Below are 13878 nucleotides of genomic sequence, written 5' to 3' on the forward strand. Positions count from 1 at the left end.
CAATGACAGAGCAGGTAGCATCAGCTTGGAATCTCTTCCACGTGCACGCATGAAAGGGTAACCCCATTGGACCATGCAGGGCATTGAAGCCACCAGAGAAGAGCAGCATGTAAATGTGAACTAGGTCTTTTAGAAAAAAAAGGGAAGCAATTCAAAAAGAAGCAGCAAACTACGTAAGTGCTGAAGTAAGCTTCTGTAATTTATAAAAGCTTTTGACTTAAATAAAATTTCAAACAATGCAATCTGGCCAGTAGGTAGCCAAACCTTCTCGGCCGATATGAACTTTTCTGCACCATACAAACGGAGATCAGTGTTGGAAACATGGTACAAATGACCTTTACTGGTTCACGGCAGCAATAGCAAGCACGCTTATCAATAGTACATGGCCATCACAGTGAAAGCATAATCAGAATGCAGCATATAAAAGCATAGCACGTGACCCACCCTACAAAACTATTATGAAAAAGCACTAGAACAATATTCTTCAAAAATCAAATATAATCTGCAGGACATGATGGCAATCCTGTTTTTTTTTCATTTCCTTCCTCGCTGTCACCTTTCAGTCAATATCCCAGGACACTCCTGAGGACATCCTGCCCGTAAAAGCAAGACGCCACCTGCAATGTTCCAAACAAGCCCCACTGCCCATAGATTCTGGACTATAATGTGTATATTAGAATGCTAAAATAAAAACACCAAACTAACCACATACAGCATCCAAACTACTGTCACTTTTTTGCCTGTCAATAAATAGAATCAGCTGCTTTATAAAAAAGGGAATGTATAGTATGCTCAATTAGGAGTAGATGATAGCCACTTCATACAAATGTTATCAATACCAGTAAACTTTTAAAAATTTGGTTTACCGTTTGTAACGATTTATTTTGGGCAGTTGTAAGGTACCCGAGTTCTAATATCTGTATTGGAGTGCTACACAATGGTTGGACTTAATTGCTCCTTCATACAGTCTTGTGAGTCTATGGGAAATGATTGCACAGGGTTCACACAGCTTTTACCCCATCATACAATTTTCCAACCAAATCCAATTAGAAAAAAAAATCTGTGTGAATGTTAATTCAATCTTGTTTTATTGGGAAAGGAAAAACGTACAGTAGACAGTTATGTCATTCTACTAGTAACATATCGTCTCATGGTTTATACAATTTGTGAGCTTCAATTGATTTAGTTTGATATACAAGCCTGTATAGCTATATGTGTAACATGACTTATTAAGGGTAAGTGAGCACCACTATCCACTGGCGTCCACCTATTACAAACAAGCTAGGGCTCTTGTTGCTGTGCTAAATGTGTTTTCTCTGAGGGGAAAGCTGTGTGTGTGCCACGCTATCGGTCTGATAAGACTAGAGTTTATGATTCAGGTGATTGTGTAGCACTGCAACATATAAAGGGAAAGGAAAAAAGAAGTGGGGATAGAGGGAACAAGGTAGTAAGGAATATAGTTATTAAGAGAAAGACATTCCACTCTGGTTACACAGTTGCGTTGGTGGAGTCCTCTGTAGCCCATGGATTAAATTCCGTGGAGTAACGAAACAGAGCACGAGGTCCAGGTCTTGGAGAATTGCTCCTCCTTACCTGTTTCCTGCGACATTTGTTCCAAGCTATTGATTTGGTCCACTTCAAATGCCCAATCTCCCAGGAAAGGCATGCTTTTCGACTTCCAATATCTGGGCAGAACCATTCTAGCTGCCGACAGAAAGTGACGCATAATTAATTTTTTGAGCGATTTAAGCGGGCCAAGGAGTATAGATAGCAGAACTACCTCTGGAGAGGGTGTACCTGAGGTCACCATGAGTCTGCAGTACAAGGCAAGGATCTTTTGCCAGAACCTCCATACAGGGGGGCATTCCCACCAAATCAAACAACACCAGCAGGTATCCGGGAGTGCCGGGTTTATCCAGTGCAAAGTCGAGGGGCATCTGTACCAACAGGTCATTAGCTTGAATCCTTTTTCTTGCGTTTTGGAGGCTAAGGATATTTTGGGAGTCAGAATGAAGCACTTTTGCCAATCTACAGGTGAAATGGAGCAACCCAAATCTTCCTTCCAGGCCTGTGTGTATGGGGGGAGGTCGGGATTATAGACCATATGTGTGAGAGAGTATAATTGAGAGACCACATGCATGGGGGGGGGGGGGGCAGTCTAGAGCAGCATGCTCTCCAAGTCTGTTAAGTCAGTAAGTATAGCAGGCAAGGATGGGAAGGTTTGAACCTGTTGCCTCTGCAGCCAATGCGACAAAGTATGGGAAGATGGGCCAGAGGGAACTTCTGCGTTCAGATTCTTCTCTGATTCATGGACTTGGGCAAGTTGTCTGTGATCCTCCTTACACCAAGGGCCAAAACTCACTGCCTCTGTAGGGCCAGTGGAAAAGCCGGAGTTCCAAACAGTGGAGTCATAGGTCCTTTTAGAGGAGATAGTGTCTTGGAGCAATTCATTCGGGTCCAAATTTGTATGGTTTGTTGGTTGAGGTCGCTCAGGGGTATCCACCCTTTCAGGAATTCAGTAGGCATCCACGGTACAGCGCGGAGATCTATTGAATTGAGATGGCTCTCTATTTGTACCCATAATTTGGTGGAGAAATGATGGAACCAGTTAAGTATGTGTGTGAGTACTGCTGCTCTATAGTATATAGAAGCATTTGGAGCTCCAGCATGAATCTTGGGGAGCGATAGAGTCTCATAGCGTATCCGAGCCCCCCCCCCAGATAAAGGAGAAGAACAGTTGGCAGAGCTCCTTAAAGAACCATGAGGGTATTGAAATGGGAATTGTCTGGAACAAATATAGAAACCGAGGGAGGACGTCCATTTTTAGAGCATTCACCCTGCCTAGCCATGATAGCCAGTTTTTCCTGTAGTTTGATTGATCTGTCCTGGTTCTAATCAGAAGGGGAGCCTAGTTCAGAGAGAACAATTGGGACCATTCGGTGGGCATTTGGATTCCAAGGTGGATGGAAGTGGAACCTGTTTTAAAGGGAAACTTAATGCAGACTTGACGGAGGACCTCCTGGGACAAAGAGATGGTCAGGATTTCGGACTTAGTATGATTCACTCAAATGATTCATTCAAATTGCTCAACTTCCCAAATCTCGTGAATTGGCGCATAATATGTGGTAAAGATAGATGTGGTTGGGTTACAAACATTAACAGGTCATCCACAAAGCGAGCCAGTTTGAAATGAGTAAGGCCCATCAATACACCTGAGATGTTAGGGTTATTGCGCAAGGCAATTGCCAGGTGTTCCATGACAAGGACATAGAGAAGGGGAGATAGAGGACAGCATTGTCCTGTCCAGTTATGGATGGAAAATGTAGGTGATAATGAGCCATTCACCCAAATTCTAGCAGAAGGAGAGGAATAAAGGGACATAATTTGGGATAGCATTTTGGGGCCCGGACCTATCCGTTTCAGAGACATGTGGAGGAATTGCCAGTCGACCCGGTCAAATGCCTTTTAGCTGTGTGAACGTTATAGGAAAACATTTAATAATAGTCCCGAAATGAGTCAGCCAACTCAGCCTCACACACACTGCAGCTCCAAAAAGCTGCTTTGTTAGGCTTTTGAGCTTTTTTTTTTTCTCTGCCTGTAAACTCCTCTCCATGTTAGCCTATGTGTCCATGTACATTATAGGCATTTTCAGTTTAGTAGTGGGGGGGGTTACAGGCAGAAAAAAAAAAAAAAAAAAGAAAAAGAAAAAAATCGCCTGTGCATTTTGGAGAGGAGCTTTTGAGCATAAAAAATGATCCATAATGTGTATTAATGCTGGGCACGTTCCCATGTTAATGCATTCTAACGGACAGAATTCTGGGCAATAGAATGTATTAGCGGCAGACGCGGTAACACCCAAGCAAAATGTGGCTTTTCACTGCATTATTGCTGCTGTTTAACTCCTGTAGGAATGAAAAGCTTCAAGAGTATACAGTGTGCCTGAGGCCTAAAATCAGTGCTCTCCGTGTTCAGGGGGGCTCATATCTCATCTCTACAGCTGGTAGGCATAAAAGTCAAATGAGGCCTAATACAGAGCCCCCCCTAATGGTTAAAGCACAATTGTAGTCTAATAACAAAAATGTGGAAGTGCAAGCATTTAAAAATGTTAAATTGACATAAAAAAATGGCTCAATTACTCAAAACACTGCAATAAAAATTATAAGGCCTCATAACACATTGCAGCTCTAAAAAGCTGCTTCTTTGAGAATTTTTTTTTTCTCGGCCTGTAAACTGTTAGCCTGTGTCCATGCACACTGTTGGTGTTTTCTGGAGTTTAGTTGCAAGGGAGTTTACAGAAAAAAAAAATCATTACTTGTGCATTCAGGAGAGGATCTTTTGAGCATAAAAAAAAAAAAACACACTCAAAAGCACATTAACGCATTCTAATGGACAGAATTCTGGCCAACAGAATGCATTAACGCCAGACGCAGGGGCTCGCGCCAACGTGTGTAAAAGCGCATTAACACCTATGCAAGAATAAGGTTTTTACCACGTTTTTGAGGCTGTAATCTCCTGCAGGAGAAAAAAAAAATAACTTTGAGCTTACAGGTGTGCACGAGGCCTATGTTATCAACAGAAACATGCTTTACATGTCCTTTAAACAGCTCATCGGTAAATGTAAGCAACTGAATTATCAATCAAAAAGGCTGAAATATTCCAGAGGCCAGGCACCAAAATAAAAATACTGCTCCTAATGTTTGAAGATTCTCCTATCAAGGTCATTACACAATATTGTTCCCTACCTCCTGTAGGCGTTTACACTTCATTAACCACTAACTGGTGACTAACCCCTACTCAATAACAGTGGACAAACAACTTTTACAATCAATAGTTTTGCTCAAAGCAATAAAGAAAAATGTGAAGGCAATTTACTTCCCTTGTTAACCACAGTAAAAAGAAAAAAAAGAAAAAAAAATCAATGCATTTTAGGAATTTTCTGTGAAGTCATCAAACTGAACAATACTACATAAAGTATAATACAAATTAATGAATACAGTAAAGCATAACTGCAGGAGTTATGAGATACAATGAACACAAATAAACTGAAAAATCAATTGCAGACACTTATGCACGCTGGCAGCGCTTGATGGGCACAATGGCTGTGCTGGATGGCACATCAAATGCTGCCAGTGTGCATATCAAATGCTGCCAGTGTGCATATCAAATGCTGCCAGTGTGCCCATCAAATGCTGCCAGTGTGCCCATCAAATGCTGCCAGTGTGCCTATCAATAGCCGCTACTTTGCCCCATCAAATGCTGCCAGTGTGCATTGCCCGGAATTTACCTGTCTCGCAGCGGGTGAGCGGGGATGTCCTGCACGCTGCTTGATGTCTTCTTTTGTCCTCTCTATCTGATGTTTCAGTCAATCAGGTGACAGGTAACAGACCCGAGTACCTGACTGGCTGAGAGGCAGTTCAATTCCTTCGCTTCGCTAACACACAGCTAAGTGAACAGCGAACGCACAGCATTGTGCCCGTTCTTCACCTTTTTGGGTACTTATTAGAGCCTACGGCTCTAATCAGCTGCTTCCACAAAACACCCCTGCTGCTGTAATTCATGTGCATGGCTCCTGAAAAGGGGCCGGACACCTGAATAGGGGGTATCAGCGGCGAGCATAGATAGATTCATGCAATGTATGAATCTATCTCTGGTGATAGAGCGGTGGCGGAAGAGAGGAGGTGGCGCTCCTGCGCCCTTTATGGACGCACGGTCACTGCCCCTGACAATTTGCCCATCTAACATCTCTGGCTTTTCATTTCATGCAGTTTACCCTCAGATGCATGCAATCAATTAGGAGTGCAGAGCTACAGTTACAGTGTGTAAGTTGATTGGATTAAAGGCACACACCACCCTTCACACGGCACACAAGAACAAAGGAACAAAAGGAAGAGAGCTGTGTTCTGAATAGACAAAATGTGGGCGGAGCTCCCTCTCTGGTCACAAATCTATCATGCGTCTCAGAAGTGACTCATGCTGATAACAGAGGAACAAAGCACCAGAGAGAAACGGCACCTAGAGCTTTGGGGCAAGATGAGTAAACACTACAGATATCTAGTGCTTTGTTCAGATTTTATGACTGAAGTTTACAACCACTTTAACATGCCCAAACTCTGCTGCTCTAGCAGAGGGTTTTGTGTGTAGCACTAAATGTACACACATAGGCTAATATAGATGGACGTATACAGGCAGGGAAAAAAAAGCCAGACACCCCTAACAGCAGCTGCAAAACGTCCAGTGTGCACGAGGCATTAGGAGAACAGGACCAGAACCTCATCTTTAAAAAAAAAGGCTGCAATGGCAGCTACTATGTTTCTGTCTTCACAAATTTCCTAAACCTAGAGGCTAGGAAACAATAATTGGGGGTACATGTGAACGTTGTCACCTTAAACTCCTGAAATAATCTTAGCAGCTCCTGATGTCTATAATTCATAAAGATTTACAGGAAGGAAACCATAAGCATTCATCAAACAAAGATTTCCTGCCTACTGTTAAGCAGTAATGGTAGTTTACTCTATTACCACTCCAGCACCAGCCTATGGACAGAGCGCCATTAATAATCCTTTACTGATAATATACACTATCCAGTAGCTTAACTTGTCATTTAGCAGAGGGATCCTGACTACAATGTCTGACATGCAGTCACTAAAGAGATCAGTTTATAATCTGCATATGAGATATGAAAATACTAAACTACGACCAGGCAAAATGTGATGACAAAATGGTACGATCTCAAATTAAAAGACTCTAGAGTCCCTCTTTAAGGACCATTTCCTATTACTCACCCTATGTGATTGGTTCGCAGTGATATTTCCAGTTCACGCAGAACCTTTGTAGATTCTTGCACCCGTCTTCTAAATTTCTAGTATGTGAAAAAGAAATGTTTTTTTTAATTGACAAGCAAAATAAGCAGCTAAATAAATAGGCAATTGCCAAAAATATTTGGTCGATTGCTGCTCATGTCTGAAAGAATAAATCACATCACTTTTATTATGTTATATTATTAAGGACTGTCTACAGTCACAATACCATCACACAAGCATATGCATCTAGTGAATATGAACTGTCACCTGCCATTTGCATATGACAAACACTGACCTTTTTTTAACTCAATCTCAATAGTGTATAAGCAGTGTTAATTTTGTCAATGAAAATATTTTTGCTGACGAAATTAACACTATTTTAATCGACTAAAATACAAGTAAAACCATTCAGATGAATAAAATACGACTAAAACTAAAATGGCATTTTAGTCAAAAGACTATGACTAAAAGTAAATCGAAATTTGATGTCAAAATTAACTGGTTATAGATCGCAGCTAAATCTGTGTCTGTAGTGCATGTTCAAACCTTAAGAAAATGTTATTATATTTTTACTCTAGGAGTATATAATGAGTTTGGAAACTTTAGATAAAGGATTAAAGTGGAGTTCCACCGAAAAGTGTGGGGGGAGACAGGTATCTTTTTTGACTTGGCTGCAGTGAGGTCCCCCGGACGTTCACTTTCCTCCTTCCCCTACAGCCGGGCCATTCACAAAGCACAGCGCGTTTCGCGCACGCGCAGTAGGGAGCTGGCTGTTTAGACCCCATAGCTGGATTCCAGGACAGGTAAGTGTCCCAATATTAAAAGTCAGCAGCTACAGCATCTGTAGCTGCTGACTTAATTTTTTCGTGCGGGGGCAGGACCTCCTCTTTAAATAATGCATTACAATTTAAAGAGGAGCTCCAGTCTCCTGTGTAAAAATTAAAAGTCAGCAGCTACAAAAACTGTCACTCACCTGTCCCATGATTTGGCACTGTGCTCAGTCCAGCCGGTTTCACCTTGTGTCCTCTGGCTCGGCGTCAGTATCTTAACTATGGGTACCCAACTGTGGCAGCTTGCAGCTTTACAGCTGGGTGCCCACTGCGCTTTGTGAATGGCCCTGCAGTCCTTTGGGACCTGTCAAGTGCCCCAGAAGACAGCAGGAGGGAGGGGAGAGGAGAAGATCCGCTTCCGATAGCCCCCTCCCCAAAAGTTCCATTGCACAAACAGAAGCAGGGGAGGAGGCCTTAAAGTGGAACTTCCCCTTTTGGGTGGAGCTCTGCTTTAAAGTGGTTGTAAACCCTTACAACACACTTTTTACTACAGGTAAGCCTATAATAAGGCTTACATGTAGCTACCCTGGATATTTCCTAAACCTGCACGGAGATATCCTCTGTATTTGCATGTGCTGACGTCATCTGAACATGTGCACGTATGTGCTGTTGCTTCAGTTAAAATGTGCCGTTACCACCAGCTCCCGCGGCATGCGCGGGAGTGACTTCATCACGGCTCCGGCCAATCACAGTGCCGGAGCCTGCGATAACCGGAAGTAACTCCAGGAATGATGTCGCCGGCTGGAGTGCTGAACGAGGACTGCTGCGGGGGCTTCGATCTAAGGTAAGTAATGCATAATGAGCTAGCATGCTATGTATACTAGCTCATTATGCCTTTGTCTTGCGGGGGTTTTTTTCTTGGGTTTACAACCACTTTAACTAAACCCATGTGATTTTAATCGACTAAAACTAAAATGGCATTGTAGTCAAAAGACTATGACTAAAACTAAATCGAAATGCGACATCAATATTAACACTGGATATGAGAGACGAGCAATATACAAGTCTCCAGGTCAGAAAGTTATCTGTCCATCTTTTTCTTTAGAACCAGCCATGATATCCATTTTACAATGGCAGAAGCCCATTATCAGTACTTTGATTACACGGTCTTCAACATAAAAAGGTGAAGGATCAAGTCCCACGATAGCTGAGGTTGAAAGATCTTTGAGTGTAACCCTGAGCAGCCCAGGAGGTCCGAGGTTGTTATAACACATAGAGGTTTTCCAGCCTACCATTTTTAAAGCTCACATACAGTGATGCTTGAATAGAACTGTATATTGATGCTGCATGAATGGTAAGCAATGCATCGCATGTAATCAAGTCATTTACAGCCACCCTTAGAAAATATTTTTAGCATCATTTAGCATGTATATATACAGGGCATTACCTTTCGTGTGACTCCAGGGTCCAGGAATGATTGTAGTTTTTGGATGTATGTGTGCGGGGGGTTTTTCACTTGAAAGCGCTCCTAATGAAAACACAGCAGATAAAATGTTGTTAACATATAGATTGACGAAGAAAGGTTAAAAGAATACAAATTATAGAACGTAGGACAATTTAGTTTACTATAAAAGAAGAAAACTTTAATCAAAGGTTGTTTTCAAAGCCCATATACCAATCTATATATACTCTGCTTCCCGTGGCCCCTGCCACTGCCTTCCTTCATCAGGGCCAGGAGTCCTAGCTCTGTTTCAGCACCATGACAGCGTTCAGGCTAGTGAGTGGCAGTCAGGCCTGACCAAAATATCCCCTGATGAAGTCACGTGATTGACGTAACGCGTAGGGAGTGGCCGTGAAGTAATACCGGAAGTGATTTAAGACTGGCGGAAGACACCAGGACACAATTTTCATTATGTGCTGTTTGTGTTTTTTATTCATGTGTGAGTCCTATCATTATTTTAATAAATTGAACCACTGATTTTACAAAATACTACACCATTGGAGCCTTTCTCCTTCTCCCTATATCTGTATCGAGTGGCATATTTTCGTGAAGGTGGCTGCCTGGTTTTCCATATAGCTGATACAGGGATGAATGGCCCCCTGGTGGCCTAGTGTGGATGTCCATAATTTTCAAGTTATTAACAACTGAAGACCCCCTGGTGGTAAAGGAGAGAACGGAGGCTATTCATTATACTTGATGTGCTATTTTATCAAGGAATGGGGGTGAGAGTTCTGAGAGCCCATATCTCTTTGTACCATATTTCACCTGCTATTTCTTTGATAAGAATTCATTTGGACACTTCTGGTGCTGTTGAACAATATTGAGAGACTCATTTTGGTTGTGGACTTATTTATGGTGCCTGCTTTCCCAATATAATTATTAATACTATTTTTTCATTGCACTAGCACGTAGCACTTTACATTTTTCATTCATCTTTTATACGTTAATATTCATCTTTTTGGACTTATTTATGATACGTGCCTTCCTAATATAATTATTAATATTGTTTTTTCTTTGCACTAGCACGTTGCACTTTATATGTTTATTATTCATCTTTACACATTCTACTTGCGCAGGATCATTATTGATAGTAGTCAGGCCTGACCACTACATCCTGGAAGGAGGTCACATTCCCCTTTAATTTCTGACGCGTTTTGGCCTTAGGCCTTCATCAAAGGCTATTGATGAAGGCCTAAGGCCGAAACGCATCAGTTTTTGGATGATGTTATTGCTGTAATGCCTAAATAAATATTTTCTATGGAGAAGCTGTCGAGTTGCTGGCCTGTACTTTCTATGGATCGTTTGTGAGTTTAATTAGTCAGAGCGCCGACTACTCTACACACCAGCTATACTATATAGCGGTAGAGCTTGGGTGAGTTTTTCTCTGTCCACATGCCTGGAAGAACAAGGTACTTATGAAGGCTTCCATGGAGCAGCAGGTGGGGAAGAACAGCAAAGGGGAGTATCAGCAGGTGGGTGTTTCTGGATGGGTATTCTCTTCACACTTAAAGTAGCCTTAAAGTTTATGTGAACCCTCACCTTGTAAAACAACCCATTCAGTTTATGTCCTCATGCATACTTGAGCTTTTGTGAACACTTCTCCTGGAGCGAGCAAAGCAGTTTTAAAAATGTGCCCAAGTCGTGTTTTTGCAAATGGATTTTTGCCATGTTAAGTGCTTGGGCGTTTATTTTATTGGCCAGAATATTCATTTATTCTGCCCATTGAAATGTGCAACCGCTCAAGCGCTAAATGCGCATTTACACACATTTGGCACATTTTGAATTTTTCTCAGCTAAAACTCTCACACTCTTGAAGGCACAAGTAATGGGGGGGGTGTTGGTATGCCCCCGCCTCTAAACTCTTTTAAATGCCTAGGTGTGCATGGACGAAAAATAAAGGAAAAAAACACTTATTTTTTATTTAAGTGTGCAAGAAGCTTATAGAAATGTAAGCAAGGCAAAAAGTGTGTATATACGCTCACCGACCACTTTATTAGGCACACCTGTTCAACTGCTTGGTAACACAAAATGCTAGTCAATCAATCACATGGCAGCAACTCAATGCATTAGACATGGTGAAAACGACTTGCTCTAGTTCAAACAGAGCATCAGAATGGGGAAGAAAGGACATTTATGTGACTTTAAACATGACATGGTTGTTGGTGCCAGACCGGCTGGTCTGAGTATTTCAAAAATTGCTTATCTACTGGGATTTCACACACAACTATCTCTGGGATTTACAGAGAATAGTCCGAAAAAGCGAAAATATCCAGTGAGTGGCAGTTGTGTGGATGAAAATTCCTTGTTGATTTAGAGAAGAATGGGTAGACAGTAACTCATATAACCACTCATTACAACCAAAAGTATGCAGAATACCATCTCTGAATGCACAACACATCGAACCTTGAAGCAGATGGGCTACAGCAGCAGCAGACCTCACCATCTGCCATTAGTAGGTGTAGGTGCTGTCAGCTAAGAATAGGAAGCTGAGGCTACAATTTGCACAGGTTCAGCAAAATTGGACAATAGAAGATTGGAAAATCGTTGCCTGGTCTGATGAGTGTTGATTTGGGCTACGACATTCAGATGGAAGGGTCAGAATTTGGAGTAAACAACATGAAAGCATGGATCCATCCTGCCTTGTATCAAAGTGTCAAGCTGGTGGTGGTGGTGGAATAATGGTGTGGGAGATATTTTCTTGGCCCATTTTGGGTCTCTTAGTAACAATTGAGCATCGTTTAAATGCCACAGCCTACCTGAGTATTGTTGCTGACCATGTTTATCCCTTTATGACTACAGTGTAGCTATCTTCTGATGGCTCCTTCCAGCAGGATAATGTACCAGGTCAGAAAGCTCAAATCATCTCACCACTGGTTTCTTGAACATGACAATGAGATCACTGCACTCCAATGGCCTTCACAGTCACCAGATCTCAATCTACTTTGGGATGTGGTGGAATTAAGGGGCTTAGAGAGGTGGGGTTGGAGACTGCATGAAGGTGTGTCAGCAAGCAGCAAGATGCAGAGAAAGAGCAATACTCCGATCTTCTGCTCTTCCTAGTCAATGGCCTATACAGTGGGGCATGTCAGCACAAGCTTGACCATTGGAGGAGAGGCAAGCTGAGCTTCCAGCACAACCAGAAAATGGACTACACTAACATGGATGTGTTTCCACGCCTGGTGTGGTCCCTTTGACTTAGGAGGGAAAGAGAACAGCAGGATCACCGGGTATATACATGGGACAACAGGCACATATCAGGAGTAATAAATGTTGGAGTAACACTTGGGCGTTTTTGGAGCAGGAAGCAGATGACAAAATCTAAAAAAGAGCAACAAATGATTACACAAATTATCATTTTTCCTATTGGCTAATAAAAAAAAAACAAAAAAAAAAAACGCCGGAAAACGCTGAATGGAAATGCGCAGATACGCATGACAAAACGCTGGAAAAACACTACGCTCAGCTGTGAATGGGGCCTTAGGGTCTTACTGACCATCTTAGGTAAGCAACAGCGACAACGTAGTAAAGGAGGTGAACTAGTAAATTGGGTTTAGGACCTCTCCGAAGGCAGGCGGATCTTCACGCTGCTCACAAGGAATTCCATGCTTTGAAATTTCATTTTTTTTTTCAGCAGAACTCCCAAGTCAAACCATTCCTGTTAAAGCCCTCCTATAATATGTTTATAAAACTAGTCATATGAATAGAGGAAGATTCGTATTTAAGTGTGCATCCTATCCAACTGTTCATCACTACATCTAAGGAAAACTGATGTCCTCTTTTATAGTCTATATGCAGCTTCCAGACAGCAGCACATCCACAGAACTCCAGAAACATTGGTTGCAAGTGGTCAAGTTAGGATTCCCAAGGAAACGACCCCTAATAAAGGCATTATTGGATACCTCAGTATAAATATCACATGGACAAGCATTGAGTAGTAGTCACTGCACAAGCTTGGTTGCTATGTGCATATATTTTATGTAGACAAAATTGCTATGACTGAGGCATACTCAGGCCACAAGAGTAGTTGCAGTTTAGTTCCGTGTGGATAAAAAAAATCAATGATTATTTTTTTATTATTTAAAATCTGATTTTTTTTGATTTTTATCAAAATTTATTTTATGCTTTTAGAGTAAAAACCTAAAACCTAAATCTAAAGATATGCATCTTAAATAGAAAACTTAATAATTTGGTTTATTCAGCATGAAATGCTGAATAATGTAAATGTTATGTAGCTTGAGGCTGTATATTCTGCAATATGTAAATTTTTGGTAAACTCAATCAATGAATCCAAGCTCTGCAAGCTGAGATAACATGCACCGCATTGATGCATTCACACAATTTCACAGTAACCATGAGATAAGAAAGTTCAAGAATATTCCTTTATCCCATTGTTTTGCAAATCTATGTATGCTACAAACTGTATGATTGAATCAGCTCCGATATTGCTGTTTTACTAACCTGACAGCTTATTATTCTAAATAGGAAACCTTCACTATGTTTGCACATATTAAAGATTCTAACTACCACCAAGAATAAGGCCTTACATTTAAAGAACGCCTATCATTTCAGATCCATCATGGCAGAGCCTGTTAGCGGGCATAGTCACCTGCTGCCGCCACGTCCCTCACCTTGTTGTGTCACCGCTACATTACCAGCCGGTCTATTAAAGTGAATGGGACCGTCGGAGAGTCAATATTGGGTCAGGTGAGGAACCGCTGCGAGACAGAGATGATAGTTCCTCTTTAAAAATTAGGATTTAAAATCGAGTCGATTTAACTAAAATGCACCGTGGTTTATTGCATGTCCG

At 41.6% G+C, this 13878-nt stretch overlaps 1 protein-coding gene across 3 annotated transcripts in view; it reads right to left on the reverse strand.

The window, feature by feature from the left end:
• Positions 1–13878, reverse strand: part of LOC143983515 (formin-like protein 3) — a 166771-nt gene that overhangs the window by 65622 nt on the left and 87271 nt on the right. For all 3 annotated transcript variants that reach the window (XM_077483296.1, XM_077483295.1, XM_077483294.1), the window contains exons 3-4: positions 9018–9098; positions 6783–6859 (exon numbers count right to left, since the gene is read on the reverse strand). In XM_077483296.1, coding sequence (XP_077339422.1) covers positions 6783–6859; positions 9018–9098 — 158 coding nt within the window. The remainder of the gene's footprint in view (positions 1–6782; positions 6860–9017; positions 9099–13878) is intronic.

This window comes from Lithobates pipiens, unplaced genomic scaffold (genome assembly GCF_037356315.1).
Source record: "Lithobates pipiens isolate NorthernLeopardFrog02 unplaced genomic scaffold, aLitPip1_a1.2 Scaffold_16, whole genome shotgun sequence".
Classification (NCBI taxonomy): domain Eukaryota; kingdom Metazoa; phylum Chordata; class Amphibia; order Anura; family Ranidae; genus Lithobates; species Lithobates pipiens.